Source organism: Aulonocara stuartgranti (genome assembly GCF_965226115.1).
Source record: "Aulonocara stuartgranti genome assembly, chromosome: 6".
NCBI classification, from domain to species: domain Eukaryota; kingdom Metazoa; phylum Chordata; class Actinopteri; order Cichliformes; family Cichlidae; genus Aulonocara; species Aulonocara stuartgranti.
In genome coordinates this window covers 38425648-38442368 of record NC_138944.1, presented here as the reverse complement: position 1 = coordinate 38442368, position 16721 = coordinate 38425648, and the positions used below count along the sequence as shown (strand labels likewise).

Here is a 16721-nt window from a genome sequence, read left to right as displayed (position 1 = left end):
TTAATACACTTTTTGGTTAGCATTATACATGTGAATATTGTTGAACTGTCTCTGTTCTTGACATTACCTAAAGCTGCAAGTAATCCATACTAACTACTGTGGAGTCTTACCGTGTATATTGAATGTGTGAACAGACAGTGTGTTTGACTGACCCACAGACATAAAACTAACCTTATTTGTGGAGTCCTTGAAGCCACATTCTCCTTTATCGTACCACCACTTGTTTTTCATCTTGTCTAGGGTCCCTTGCTCATTCAGTTTCAATACGGCAAGGTTTACTGGCACTCTTCAATGGGAATAACATAAATAACATCATTATCAATGTTATCTTATGTTATTAATGAGGCAGCGGTTCTCAAACTCTGGTCTAGCCACCAAGACAGGTCCCTCATGTGCTACTAATTATTCATCATTAAAACTTTCATTGCAGTATTTGAAAAGATTACTTTCAATGTAAAGATCGTCTAATGGCTTTCTTTATTTTGTATGAGACACCTTTTAGCAAGTTCACTGTCTGTTGATTGTCAAATATTAAATACTAAAAGTATTTAGACATGACCATGAACAGGAAGTCTGTAAAGACTCTGTGGAATAATCTTGTTTAATTTGGCAAAGCTGCTTAAAGAAAATCTTGTGTTGTCAGGGCCTCTCTGCTTGGCCCTGGAGACAGAGAATGAGATGTGCTCAGCGAAAAGGCTTTCTGCTTTTTCAGTAGCAGTACTCCTCCAGGGCAGAGCCATTGATAAATAGAGTTTGGGCAGTTGCACAAACTCTTTATCGACAGCTCTTCTCCTGCACTGTTGCTACCATCTGGTGTGAGGTCACCTGACCCTGATCTGTAAGTCCTCATCTGCCTGCAAGTGTGCTCTGAACCTGACCTCAACCAAACAGGGGCAACATATCAGCAAAAGAAGCATTACAGACTACAATGCTACATGTTCTGGTTCCTTATTGCATCTGCTAAATCTAGTAGTTCTAGCGTATTTGTTTTTCTTTGTTCTTCAATTTCTGTAGGGGGTTACAGCTAGCTACTAGTGTTTGATGTCACATGTGGCATTGTAACTCTGTTTCTTCTTTACACTTTTTACATTTAATAACCCAGTGTCACCTGTGTGTTGTGTGCTGTAGTGTATGTGTGTGTGTGTGTATTAACCTTGCTCTCCCCTCCTCCGCTGCCGCATTCTCCCTTGTCATACCACCACTTGTTTTTCAGTTTGTCCAGCAGCCCCTGCTCGTTCAACTTTAACACCGCCAGGTTCACCGCATTTCTACATGAACACAGTGGCTGTTAGCAGTTCAACTCTTGCCAGTGTCTGTCCTCCTGCTGATATGCATGTTAATAGGATGTAAATAATAATAATTACTGTAAACACAATAGAGATAAAAGGAAATCGATTTTCTCATAACAGTTATCTTGAAGTAATATTTATATAATATGGTGTTTTGGTGGCTACACTCATGGAAATCAGAATGTTGTGTGGTATGTCAAATTTATATTTGTCGTTATAAAACAGAGATACACAGAGATGGATTTTTGGTTCTCATACAGTTGTCAAAAGTTTACATTCATCACTGAGATGAATGCCATAGTAATTTGGGACTTTTATATATGTATATATCAAACTAAAACAGTTTTAGATACAGTACCTGAATCTCAAATATCTATAAAGATTACTTGAAAAGATAACACTGAATGTGTGCAAGGTTATTTGTTGGCTTCAATATGTTTTTGTAGTGTGGGGCTTAAAATCTACATCACTGCACTGTTAGGATTTAAAAGTACCAGTCTCTTGAGCCCCACTTTTGATACAAGTTGAGTGAGCAGTGCTTTGTCTTCCTGCCAGGTCCTCTTAAATCACATCTATTGACTTCAGAGGGTTAAGATAGTGTTTGTATAGTTTTGAGTCCGCATGTAAACCTTTGACCATGTGGATTATAAAAAATAAATTTTTTTACTTGTGCATCCAATTCTTGTTTTTTTAAGTAATTGAAGATATATGCCGTACAATTATTCCACCCTAAAAAAAAAACCCAGTTGTTCTTGCTCTGTAATTAAAGTAAGTAGAGTGCCCCTGATATCTCAGTATATTAGGTGTTAGCAGTGTGTTACGGAGGATGAAATAGACTGTCACTCAAACCTCCAGTGTAGAATTTAGCACTTTTTAAATAGCTTTTATTTTTAATAAACTGCTGCCAAATCCTGCCCATTTATACAACTGCAATCATTCATCAAATTTTTTCGATTTCTCTATCTACACCTATGTAAAAAGTGTGAATCTGAACATAACATTCACACTTGAGATAGCTTTCAGGGTGATTCTAGTAAATGGCAATGATTAGGTCATTTTTTAGATTTTTTGTAAAAGTTACAGCAATGAAAAATGATTGCATAATTAAACTCGGAGTAGCTGGAAAAGTGAAAGTGAGAGGTTTTGTAATTTGGTAAGACATATGTCAAGGGCTAGGTTAATGCTTTTGCAGATTACCAGTAATACTTTATGGGTATTATGGCCAGTGTTGGGAAGGTTACTTTTAAAATGTATTCCATTACAGAATACAGAATACATGCCCCAAAATGTATTCTGTAACGTATTCCGTTACGTTACTCAATGACAGTAACGTATTCTGAATACTTTGGATTACTTAATATATTGTGGCGAGTTCAGACAAGGAGGAGACGGAGGTATCGTTTGGTCTTGCTTCCCGTGAGCTAGCCAGGGAGCACAGCCGTTTATTACATTTGCAGAAGAACACACTGCCACTAGCTAACTGCTCAGCGCGGCAACCAAAACACACATAGGGCGCCCTCTGACCCCGGAAGGACACACCGTCGCAGCGAGAGGGCGTCACCCGTCACCATGGCAACATACACAAAACATAACTGTACAAGCAGAACCCCGAACAGCCCTGACCCGCTACAATATTATCATGCTTTTTACAACAACGTGAATGTACTATTGCTGTGTGATTTATTACTATTACTGAAGGTCCGCGACTCCGAACTGTAGTAAAGGGACCTCTGACTAATGCTGGGCTCACACTGTGCGATTTTTGGCCCATTTTGAGCCGATTTTTGAGTCGTGCGATCGTTTTGGCGATCGGCCCGATTTTGGCCTTCATCGTGCGTCGTGCATCGTGTAGTATACGTGGGGTAACGAGAAGCGATTGACACCTCACGACCAGCTCCCGATCATCAATCGCTTGGTCGTGAGGGTGTCACCGCAGTTTGCCACACTGCGCACGCGCAAACACAAATGTCAGCGAAAAAGACGGCGTAGCACGGCAGTGCAGCGTGTGATCTGGACACAAGCGATGGAGGCACAACCTGTAGAACCATCCGAGCCCTTTCGATGTGGCCTCACAAAATTATCACGACCACAACAACCTTGAAAATAGTTGGATCGACACTGCTGCTCAATCACAGCTGCCTGACCAATGTTTTTCATTAGCAATTTAGCAAAGTTGATGGTGGTGGTGTGTCTGTGTGAGTGAAAGACGGAGAGGGAGAGCGAGCGACAGAATTTCTGTTATAACCTTCATTTTTATGGACGCACAGTGTGAGCACTCAGGTCGCATCAGAGCATCGGGCCGTATAGTGTGAGACCCTGCATCGTGACCTATGAACTTCTAACCCCTGCGAGTCAATCGTACAGTTTGAGCAGGAGCTCAATCGCGCGACTGAAAAAATCGCACAGTGTAAGCCCAGCATAATACGGCGGGGTCCCTGTCGGCTGGTAGCCAAAAAATAGCTCTACTTTGTTGTGTGGGTCAACTTTTCTTGCGACAGACAGAAAGAGGCGTTGAAAGGCTGCTCCAACGGAACTTGTTGTTTTCGGAGGAAAACACGAACACAGTGTACAGTCGAGTCTTAATACCTTACTTACAACTGGGCTCGTCAGGCACTCTTCTTGGCTGCAGTGGTTATTATTATATTTACATGTTTCCAGCTCCCGTTTTTGCTCGATGACTGCTCGTACCTTTCCACTCCCCTTTTTCTCCCTCCTAGCGCTCACAGACACATAACGTGTATGGCAGTCCATTCTCCCTGCAGCACGGACTACACTGAACATGATGCTACATTCTTTAGAGCTATGCTTGTAGCATTCTGCCTGTTAGCTTAGCACAACAACAACAACAACAACGAAAAGGCGCTCTCTCACCCAGGAAACACACAGTCGCAGAGAGAGAGAGAGCGTGTCGCCCTGTAACCATGGCAACCGTAACGCTGCCGCCTGGAACAAAAGAACGTAGCTGTCAAACAAAACCCAAACAGTCCTGACCCGCGACAAAATGAAACAGGAAAGTACCCCAGTGTATTCCATTTATTTCAACAAAGTAACTGTATTCTGAATACCACCTTTTTAAACGGTAACTGTAACGGAATACAGTTACTCATATTTTGTATTCTAAATACGTAACGGCGGTACATGTATTCCGTTACTCCCCAACACTGATTATGGCATACCTTAGAATGATATGAAATATATTTAGAATGGTGAGTTGCTCAAATTCCAATTATAAATATCCATTATAAACCAGCATACCTTTATTATAATAAACTAGTACCTACTCTATAATAATGTTCCACATAACCAGACTAGGAGCTGATTGCACACACATTGTCAGTGTCATCTCATACTGATGCTTGGTCTTGAGTCCCTTTTAATCATATTTGCATTTAATGGTAGTGCCATTTTAAAATATTTTCTACCAACTGGAATTGTACAGGCTTGTTCAGTTTTGGTGGTTCTAAGCCTGTATGTATGCTATATTTCCATCCTGATACAAAAACAGTCCCATTTAAAAAAAAATATATAGATCTTGGATTAGATTACCAGATCATTCAAGGCACTGGTTGCCACCAGCAGCACCGTTAATAAAGAGGGTACTGGTAGAAACTATGAAGCAACAGTCAAGGAGAGGAGGAAAGAATGTCTGAAGACAGCTGATAAAGTAGGAGTATGAAGTTGAGAATCTAAACTGTGACTATTGCGGTGAAGGGAGGAATGAGTCTGAAAGGATACAGAGAAGGAATTATTAATATATACATTTGTGCAAGTGATGAGGCAGAAGGATTAAAGCCAATAGCATAAGCAGCTATGGCTAACAGGAAGAAAAGGTCATCTGGTAATTCCGAGGTAGGTTGTTTGCACCCTGGCATTTCCAGTCAGCATATCAAAATGTCCTTTGGCAAGATACTGAACCAGTAAACACTAATTAAAATATATCTCAAATAATCAATGAACCTGCCAGGTCTATTATAAAGAACATTCCCTGATCTGTAATTTATCTTTTGTACTAATGGAAGTGACAGCGTCATTGGACAAGGTGTTAATGATTTAGGGCTTGAGCTACAATCCTATTGCATGTTACAGAAAAACCACCTTAAGGGAACCTAGAATTATTTTTAAGGGAAAAACAAGCTATTTCGCACAGTCTCACAGAAGCCAGTAGACCTGGGGAGAGAACTTAGAGGAGAATGCCTGGTGGCCGTGGCAACCCAAAGAGATAACCCACATAGCAGACAGGTTTGGCCTGGATCTGGTATCAAGCCAGCACTGCTGGCTGACTTCTGGCATGGTAAGTGGTATGTCATCCAGATATGGGCCAGGCCCGGCGTAGATGGCACTGTTTATGTGATGGCATGCCACATCTGTCCCAATTGTGGTTTGGTTTATGTGGCCCAGGCTCATAGAAAACAGGTCCGGCCCGGATCTGGCACTTCTGACTGACTAGTGTCATGGCAGGGTGTCTGTCAACCAGATGTGGGCAAGGTCTGGCAATGATGGCACTATTTATGTTCCTATTTTCCTGTTTTAGTTAGAAGACCCAAATGACATGTTACAATACTATACTGCTATGGTAGCCAATGTTTCAAATGCAGGTTTGACAGGTTTGTGAGTGTACACTTTAGCCAAAACCTAGTGAGGTTTACTCATGCTTATTACTGGGTGGTTGTAGCTCAGGAGGTAGAGCAGATCACCTACTAATCAAAGGGTTATTGGTTGAATCCCTGGCTTCTCCAGCCTGCATGTCAGGAGTATAAATGTAGTTAGGAATCACTCCGTTTAAAGAAAGTGTGTGATTGGGTGAATGTGGCATGTTGTATAGAGCACTTTGAGTAATCCATGAGAGTAGAAAAGTGCTATATAAGAATCAGTCCATTCACTGTCTGAGTTTTGTCATGTTACTTTTGCACTATTATGTTCCGGCACACGTTGTTATTACATGGCTTGATTAAGGTACACATCAGGCTGACATCTGGGGTGTGTGTGTCTGCAACTGGCCTTGTGCAGGCCCATGTGTGGGCCACCTCTGGCAAACCTGATCTGGGCCACCAAAGGGCCATCATTCTTTGCAGTATGTGGGCCATGTGTAAGCACATTGTGTGGGCCAGATCCGGGCCATACCAATTTTGCTATGTGGGAACGTTGGCCTGTTCTCTTGTGTGCTCGCTATCTGCACGAGGCATAATAGGGGTTTGGTGCAGCTGGTGTCAGGCGGTAGTCAGGGACTGAGGCAACAGGGAGGTCTCATCTGAGCTGTGCTGAATGATATTCAAAGTGCAAAGAAGTCTTGGAGTCATCCAACCAGGTGGGGCAGCTGCCAGTACCCCACCTGGTTGGGTACTTGGGTACATCCTAGATCACTCAATGATTGATTTTGTAATTGTATCATCATATCTGCAACAATGGGCTCTGGACACGTGGGTGCAGTGGGGAACTGAACTGTCAATCAATTGCCACCTAGTGGTAGGTTGGATTAGGTGGCAGGGGAGGATGGTAGACATGCCTGGCATGACCAAACGTATAGTGAGCGTGGACTGGGAGCTTCTGGCAGAAGCCCTGGCCTGTGAGATCTTTAACCCCCAGAGCTTTGACAGCATTCCAATGAAGGCTGGGGACACTATGTTCTGCACTTCCACTGTTGTGCAGAGCTGTAGCTGCAATGTGGTTCGTGCCTATATAAAAAAAAACTTGACCTTGACCTTGTCATAGTGGCAATCCCCAAACTAGATGGTGGAAAGCGGTTGTGAAGGGAGCAATCTACCTGAAAAGCAGTGTTATTGGGCTTGGTTAGTTTGTGTGACTGAAAACAGCTGACAAGTATCAGCAGCCAAAATGCACTTGGGCTCAAACAAAATCTTGGGTGTGGGAAGAATTCATTGAGGCCATAGAATGAGACTGTCAGCCTTGAAGTGATTCTGGTTACGTCAGGCAACTTAGGAGGAGAAAGCCACACTCTACACATATTTACATAGTGTACAGTGCAGCTGGAGCACTGCTGACTTCACTGATGATATGGTTTGGTGCTGAAAGTAATACTTTGAGGATCTCCTAAATCCCACTGACATATAACTTCCATCGTGGAAGCAGAATATGGGAATGACCTATGACCAGTGTTTGTGTTTTCAATTTATACAATTCAGTTTTATTTATACAGGGCCAAATAACAACAACAGTCACCTCAAGGTGCTTTATATTGTAAAGTAGACATTACTTTACAATATAAATATAATGTAAATATAATTTGTTTTCCTAACCCTACCTACACTAACAGTCATGCTCTTTTCTGGCATCTTCAACTCCTCACTGCAGGCATGTCATGTGCCTGCCTGCTTCAAGTCCTCTACCATAATCCCTGTCCCCAAGAAACCTAGGATCACTGGACTAAATGACTACAGACCCGTGGCTCTGACATCTGTGGTCATGAAGTCATTTGAGCGCCTAGTTCTCTCCCATCTCAAGACCCTCACGGCCCCCCTCCTGGACCCCCTGCAGTTTGCATATAGAGCCAACAGGTCTGTAGACGACGCCATCAACATGGCCCTACACTTCATCCTGCAGCATCTGGACTCCCCAGGAACCTACGCCAGGATCCTGTTTGTGGACTTCAGCTCTGCCTTCAACACCATCCTTCCAGACCATCTCCGAGGCAAGCTTTCCCAGATGAATGTGCCTGATCCCATCTGCCGGTGGATCACTGACTTCCTGACGGACAGGAAGCAGCACGTGAGGCTGGGAAAGAATGTCTCGGACTCCCGGACCATCAGCACCGGCTCCCCTCAGGGCTGTGTTCTTTCTCCTCTGCTCTTCTCCCTGTACACCAACTGCTGCACCTCCACCCACCAGTCTGTCAAGCTAATCAAGTTCGCAGATGACACCACCGTCATTGGGCTCATCTCGGACGGGGACGAGTCTGCCTACAGGAGGGAGGTTGAACGTCTGGTGTCTTGGTGCAGCCACAACAACCTGGTGCTGAATGCCCAGAAGACAGTGGAGATTATTGTGGACTTCAGGAAGCACACAGCCCCACTCCCCCCCATCATCCTGACTGACACCCCCATCACCTCTGTGGACTCATTCCGCTTCCTGGGTACCACCATCACCCAGGACCTGAAGTGGGAGCCCACCATCACCTCCGTCATCAAGAAAGCCCAGCAGAGGATGTACTTCCTGAGGCAGCTGAAGAAATTCAACCTGCCAACACGGACGATGATGCAATTCTACACTGCAATCATCGAGTCCATCCTCACCTCCTCCATCACCGTGTGGTACGCTGGAGCCACTATCAGGGACAAACAGAGACTGCAGCGTGTTGTGCGCTCTGCTGAGAAGGTGATTGGCTGCAGACTCCCATCTCTGCAGGACCTGTACACCTCCAGGACACTGCGGCGTGCAGCCCGGATCTCAGCTGACCCTTCTCACCCTGGACACAGTCTGTTTGACCTGCTCCCCTCAGGCAGGAGGCTCCGGTCCATTCGCACCAGAACCTCTCGCCACAAGAACAGTTTCTTCCCCTCTGCTGTTGGACACATGAACAATAACCACATGATTGTCCCCGCCACTAACACATGACCCTACGCTGTGTCACTGCATCATTTCATGTTTGGCACTGATCACCACCTGCACTCATGTATATATCTTTCTACGTAGCACTCATAATTCTTATTCTCATGTATATATCTTTCTTTCTACATAGCACTTTAATTCTTATTGTCTGCACTGAAGCACCGCAGCAATTTCCTAATGTTGTAAACCTCAACATCTGGCAATAAACCCATTCTGATTCTGATTCTGATTCTGATGCTTGAAACTTGAAGCAAGACATAAGATCCATCAGACTTTATCCTCCAACTGTCGCCAAAGAGCGACAAACTTTCTTTTAACAGGAAGAAACCTCCAGCTGGCTGAGTCTGACTCTTGGACTTTCAAGTTCTGTTTATTTCTTAGTTTTTGCATTGTTTAGATTTTCACCTCTGCATCTATGCATAGTCTTGCCAAAGGACATTTGGCATGCAGACTGAAGCAGCCAGAGATTGAACCACAAAGCTTGCAACTAGTAGATGACCGGCTCTACCTCCTGAGCCACAGTTTCCCGGCCTGCCTGTTTTCCCATGTGCTATTCTGTATTGCAAGGTATATATTATGTTGTATTTTGGACTTTTTTTCTTGTAGTCCCCTTCTGTCATGATGTGGAGTGTGATAGTGAGGAATGAGGACTTCAAATGCAGGATGCAAAGACAGAGTTTTAAAACAAAGCAATCCATTTGAATATAGCTGGATAAACCCCCATAATACAAAGTAACACAGTACGACATGAAAAACAGTACAACATAATGGAACACAGGCAAACTAAGGTAATGAGTGAAGTGGAAACAAAAAAAAACAAAAAACAAAACAGAAATTAAAAGTCCAAAAACACAAACACAGGGTCATAGGACGTGACAAGTCTACGTGTACAGTAACTTGTTTATCATAAACACCATATACTGATTAACGTAAATATTTTTTTAAGATTTCTAAAATCCTATGTTTGTTATGTGATCTAAAATCTTACTTATAGCCACTTATAGCAACTAATAATATAATCACTTATTGGTCAGTATTGCCATTCATATATTTTAAGTTTGATGCTTTGTATATACCAGTGTCCTACATTTTGTTTCTGAACAGAGCCCATCAGTGACTTAACACTGCTAATCTGTAACAGTGAAAAAATGAAAGAAAATCTGTATGCCCATGCTAGGAGCAGAGACCATGCAATTCAATACGGCAAGTAATTCAGTATTTAGCTCAAATCAAGACTTTTTCATAAGAGAAACTGTAGAAATGAAATGTGTGTCTCTGGTTCTACCATGATGTATACAGTGACAACAGAAATCCAATAAAGCTGTAAAGCTCCATTAAGCAAAGTTTAGCATTCATTTAAAAAAATGAAATGTACGGATCCTAACACTCAACACTGAACTCAAAACCTTATAAAGATCTCTAAATTCATTGTTCTGACTTATAAGTCCAGCGTGTTAAATCCTAGTCCTTAGCAACTAGCAACTGTTGGCTAATACTCAAGTCCTGTTCCTTACATATTGTTTAAAACATTTTCAAGGCCCATATCCTCATTGGGATTTCTTTGTTCCAATTAGCCACAATCTAAACAAACAATAGGAGTGAAATTTTCCTTCAGTCTTCTATAACTAGATAGCAGAGGTGGTAAATGTACAGAAACGTAGTAGAAGTATGGATATACGAGTGTTAAAAATTACTACAGTAAACGTTGAAATACTCAGTTCAATTCAATTATATTTATACAGTGCTAAATCACAACAACAGTCACCTCAAAGCGCTTTATATTGTAAGGTAGACCCAACAATAATATATACCAGGGGTCAGCAACCTTTAACACTGAAAGAGCCATTTGGACCTGGTTTCCACGCAAAAGAAAACACTGGGAGCCGCAAATACTTTTTGACATCTAAAATGAAGATAACACTGTATATATTGTTTTTTACCTTTATGCTTTGTTTGAACAACTAAAGTGTGTTGCTTATGAAATCCATGAAGTGCTACAGAGAAAATTACATTTTATTTATGTAATTAACACATTTTGAACTCTTTAAGAAATATAACGAAAGGAAAGACACCAACATGAATTAAAATGATCCATGTAGCAAACAAAAACTGTTATATCGCCTTCGGGCTTTTGGAGCCTTGACCTGACTTTTAAAAAATAATTGGGAAAAAAAGCACTAAAAACCTAAACTTCACTAAAAAATGAAAAATAGACATTTGCAAAATTCTGTCTAAATATGTATTTTACCTGGTTAATGTGTGTGGCGGGGGTGGTCTGCAGCGCCGCTGCAGGGGAGGCGGACTCACTTGAGCGGCACCTGCAATCCGATCACGCATTTATGTCTGTGCTATCTATGCTGTTGGGTTGGTGTGTGTCGGGTAGTGATGGGTCGGTCGCGAACAAAATGGCTCTTAGAGCCGGCTCTTTGACGTGAACGATGCGAGCCGGCTCCTTATCGCAAGCCGTGGGGTTTTTTTTTTTCTTTCTCTCACCCTCTCTCTCTCGCACTTTTTTTCACTTCACTCAGCATGCCAGCCTTGTGCTTTACGCTGGGAAGAGGGGGGAGGGGCGGTAGTTACACTGAGTAGCACAGGAACAGAGCGGGAGGGAGAGAGAGAGAAAGAGAGCCAGGGACAACAACCTCACATTAGAAAGGTATAGTAATCATCCACAGCTATTTTCAGTTGCAGCTGATAAAGGATTCAGAAAGTTTATTCATGCAGGTCCATGTTCTTTTTGTTTTCATATTATAATTTATATTTAATTGTGTTGTGGTTTGCAGTGTTTTGTGTTGTTTCACTTTAAATTTGTAAAAGGAAAAAGCTGAAAATTTAAATAGTTAAAAGTTGAAATGTGAATAATTGATTTTTGTATTATATGATTTATTTATCACATTTTATGTGGAGTGAATAAATAAAAGTATGTTTACGGTGGCCCCTACAGACAAAGCACGTACAAACTTCATATCACGTACGAACTCTGAAGCACGTACAAACCCTGAAGCACATACAAACTCCAAAACATGTAAAAACACGTAAAAACTCCAAAACACGTACAAACTCCGAAGCACATAAAAACTCAAAACACGTACAAAACACAACAGAAGTGCTCCACGATGCTAGGGGCAGTGTTGAGCTTTTGTTACCTAGTGGCTACACAAGCCAGCAAGTACCAACGACCGGATTTGGTGTGTGGTAATAACAGGTAAATGAACTTTTTTTTATTATTATTTGACTATATATGAATGCTTGTGTATAAATACACAAACAATACACATATGCTTTCATGCTTTCAATTGTGTAATTTAAGTGATCTAGGTAGCTCTGTTTTGGAAGTTCAGTTCATGCTAGAAATATGTTTTGGAGTTTGTATGTGCTTTGTCTCTAGGGGCCACCGCATATACCAGGGGTTTATGCGGTTTTGGCTGGTGTATCTGGCTCTGCCCTAGACTGGTTTTCTTCCTACTTATCAGACAGGACCTTCTCTGTTAGGACTGATAGGTTCTCCTCTAACACTGCTGCCCTGACCTGTGGTGTCCCACAGGGCTCAGTTTTAGGTCCATTACTATTTTCTTTTTATATGCTTCCTTTAGCTAGTATCATTCAATCTTTTAGCAACCTGTCTTATCATTTTTATGCTGATGACATTCAGCTCCATATGTCCTTTAAGCCTCATCAGCTGGATAGGCTGTCCACCCTAGTCCAGTGCTTAACCCAGGTTTCTGATTGGCTTTCAAGCAACTACCTTGTTCTAAATACTAACAAGACCGAGACCATGATCATAGCTCCTCCTGAGCTACATTCTAAAATCAGTCAGGTTCTTGCCTCTTTCTGTCCATCTGTCAAGTCAAATATTCGAAATCTTGGAGTAATATTTGACTCTTCTCTGGGCCTTGACTCTCATGTAAAATCTTTGTCTCGTTCCTGTTTCTATCATTTAAGAAACATATCTAAACTGCGACATATGGTTTCCTCAGCTGAACTGGAAAAACTCATTCATGCATTTGTGTCATCACGCTTAGATTACTGTAATTCCCTGTTTACTAGCTTGGATAAATCATCTCTCTCTCGCCTCCAGACAATACAAAACGCAGCAGCCAGATTACTAACTCGCTCTACCAAGCGTGTTCACATCACTCCCATCTTATATTCTTTACATTGGCTCCCAATAGAGTTTAGAATTCGCTTTAAAATTCTTGTTTTAACATACAGAGCACTAAATGGCCAGGCTCCAGATTACTTATCCAAGCTTCTTTTAAAATACACTACTGCTCGTCATCTCCGCTCACAGACTCAGAGTCTCTTAGTTGTTCCCCGTACACGATTGAAGACAAAAGGGGACAGAGCCTTTCAGTCTGTTGCACCAAGGCTGTGGAACAGTTTACCACTACAATTACGTTTGCTTGACTCTGTGGATTCTTTTAAAAAACAGTTAAAAACTCTTCTGTTCAAACAAGCCTTTTGTTGATCTACATATTTTATTTTTTTTACATTATTTACATTTGATCTTTTACATTGTATATAATGTCTATTGATTTTATTGTTTATTTTAATATTTTAATATTTGTGTACAGCGCTTTGTGATTGCCTGTCTGCGAAAAGCGCTTAATAAAATCATCATCATCATCATCATATATTTATATATAAACATATATAAATAAAACCACCTTTTTTTTACATTTACATGCAGTAAACGCCAGGACCACCTCCTACAACGCGGGTCTCGCCACTGGCGATATGAGCGCCTACAAAGCGGCCTCATACGGCGTGCGGCGCGCGGTGAGAGATGCCAAACGCAGGTACCGGGAACGTGTGGAGTCCCGCTTCCACCAGGGCGACACACGGAGTATGTGGCACGGACTACGCACCATTACGGACTACAAAGCCAGGGACACTGCGCCGATCAACGCCGACTCTGCATTCACCAACGAGCTGAATCGGTTCTACGCCCGTTTCGAGGTTAGCCAGGCGGCTAATGCTATCTACCGCCTGACTACCGAGGACAGTGACGTCATCAGCGAGAGACCGGTGACTAGCATCGCGGAGCATGACGTCCGAGCGGCACTGAGGAGAGTGAACACAAGGAAAGCGGCAGGGCCAGACGGCATCACCGGCCGTCTGCTGCGCTGCTGTGCTGACCAGCTAGCAGGTGTGTTCACTTACATCTTCAACGAGTCCCTGGCGAAGTCTGTGGTCCCCACATGCTTCAAAAGATCCACCATCATCCCTGTGCCCAAGAACAGCAAACCCTCATCCCTGAACGATTACCGGCCAGTTGCACTGACCTCGGTAGTAATGAAGGTGTTTGAGAGGCTGCTGAAGAACATCATCTCCTCCTCCATCCCAGACACCACAGATCCGCTGCAGTTCGCCTACAGATCCAACAGATCCACAGAGGATGCCATTGCCCACGTCCTACACACCACTCTCAGCCACGTGGACAAGAAACAGGGTAACTATGTGCGAATGCTGTTTGTTGATTACAGTTCAGCGTTTAACACAATAGTGCCCTGCAGACTGTTCACAAAGCTGAGGGATCTGGGACTTAACAGCCGTCTGTGTGCATGGGTGTTGGACTTCCTCACTGGCAGAACTCAGGTGGTGAGGGTGGGCAGGTGCTTCTCCAACAGCATCACCATCAACACAGGAGCACCTCAGGGATGTGTCCTCTCGCCACTGCTCTACTCCCTCTACACTTCAGACTGTGTGGCCACCCATGGCTCCAACACCATTGTGAAGTTTGCTGACGACACAGTGGTGTTGGGTGCCATCTCCAACAACAATGAGGCGGCCTACATGGATGAAGTGAAGAATCTGGCATCATGGTGCCAGGACAACCACCTCCAGCTGAACGTCAGCAAGACCAAGGAGCTGGTGGTGGACTTCAGAAGGGGTCAGCACAGAGACTACAAGCCCATTATCATCAATGGAGCTCCAGTGGAGAGGGTGCAGTCCTTCAAGTATCTTGGTGTCCACATCTTCTCAGACCTGACATGGGCTGCCCACATTCAGGTCCAGACCAAAAAGGCTAGGCAGCGCCTGTATCACCTACGACAACTGAGGAAGTTCAGGGTCTCTCCAAAGATCCTCAGGATTTTCTATACAGGCGCTGTGGAGAGCATCCTCACACAGAACATGACATCGTGGTTCGGGAACAGCTGTGTGAAGGACCAAAAAGCTCTCCAGAGAGTGATCCGTACAGCAGAACGCTGCTGCAGGATTGCTCTCCCCCCGCTTCAGGACACCTACACCAGGAGATGCCGGACTAGAGCAGCGCAGATACTGAAGGACCCGTCCCATCCTGGCAACAAACTGTTCCAACTTCTGCAATCTGGTAGAAGGTTCCGCATCTTCCGGGCAAGGACAGAGAGACTCAAGAGGAGCTTCTATCCCCAAGCCATCCGTGCCCTAAACACACACACCCGCCCTCTCACATCATCTATAATTGACTGAGACAGGACTCTTCCAGACACTAAACCAAGGCACAATGTACATTTCAATTCCTTTAATTTTAAATATGTTTATATTGTCTATCCTGTAAAATAGTCAGATGTCTATTCATATTAATGTACAGAATTCACCTGCTTGCTGCTACTACTGCACATTCACCCAGTGTGTATACTATATGTGTATATATATATATATGTATATATATATAATGTTCTTCCTCTACACCCCCCCCCAATATTTGCACATGTCGAGGAGCGTGTCAGGCTACATTTCACTGTGTGTTATACTTGTATAACTATGCATGTGACGAATAATAAAGAACCTTGAACCATTAGTAATTCCTTTTGTGCATAATTTTATATTGTTGTTAATAATAAATTAATTAAAGCAACAAAACAACCTGAAGAGCCGGTTCGGAGCCGAAAGATCCGGATCTTTTTAGTGAGCCGAAACGAAAGAGCCGGTTCTCTAAAAAGAGCCGAAAATCCCATCACTAGTGTCGGGCTGTGAGCTGAAAAGCTACAGCCGGCTGTATGCGTCAACAACCGTGTGTGAAAAGTGGTCGTTAAAGAGATGCTGAAAAGCATGTTCATGCAAACATCGTCGTGTCTGCCGTGATATGTTTACAATGGGACTTCTGCTCCTGAACCTCTGCACACAGCGTCTGCAAATCGGGGCTGTACGAAGTGACTTTCATCTTTACGCAGGACTGTAAGCTGTCCTCTGTGAGGCGTAAGCTGTGTTTGTTTTTAACATAGTTCATGGTGGAGAATAGCTGCTGACATAATGTGGATCCATAATTGGCCTACCTGGGGTTGAAAGTCTCGATAAATGCGCGGCGTTTCGGCAGGCATACCGGCTTCTGCGAGTGTGAAGCTTATTTTGAGCGATGAAAAAATAAAAGAATATAATTTTATTTTTATATTTCAATATCACAATAATCTTCCAATTTAGAACTACAAGGTAAAAAAGAACTAACATAAGTAAAATACACTTCAGCTAAATACTTCTAATTTATTTTCCCAAACCACGCGGAGCTGCACTATAAGGACTAAAGAGCCGCAGGTTGCCGACCCCTGATATATACAGAGGAAAAACCCAACAATCATATGACCCCCTATGAGCAAGCACTTTGGCAACAGTGGGAAGGAAAAACTCCCTTTTAACAGGAAGAAACCTCCGACAGAACCAAGCTCAGGGAGGGGCGGGGCCATCTGCTGCGACTGGTTGGAGTGAGAGAAGGAAGACAGGATAAGGACATGCTGTGGAAGAGAGACAGAGATTAATAACAAGTATGATTCAATGCAGAGTGGTGTATTAACACATAGTGAGTGAGAAAGGAAACTCAGTACATCATGTGAATCCCCCAGCAGCCTACAACTATTGCAGCATAACATCTATATTCTTAAGCAAAAAGGA

General features: G+C 43.0%; 1 protein-coding gene across 3 annotated transcripts in view; it reads right to left on the bottom strand.

Moving 5' to 3' along the window:
• Nucleotides 1–16721, bottom strand: part of LOC309708433 (glutamate receptor 2-like) — a 109932-nt gene that overhangs the window by 29069 nt on the left and 64142 nt on the right. For all 3 annotated transcript variants that reach the window (XM_082536486.1, XM_082536485.1, XM_082536487.1), the window contains exon 17: nt 1154–1268. In XM_082536486.1, the coding sequence (XP_082392612.1) occupies nt 1154–1268 (115 nt within the window). The remainder of the gene's footprint in view (nt 1–1153; nt 1269–16721) is intronic.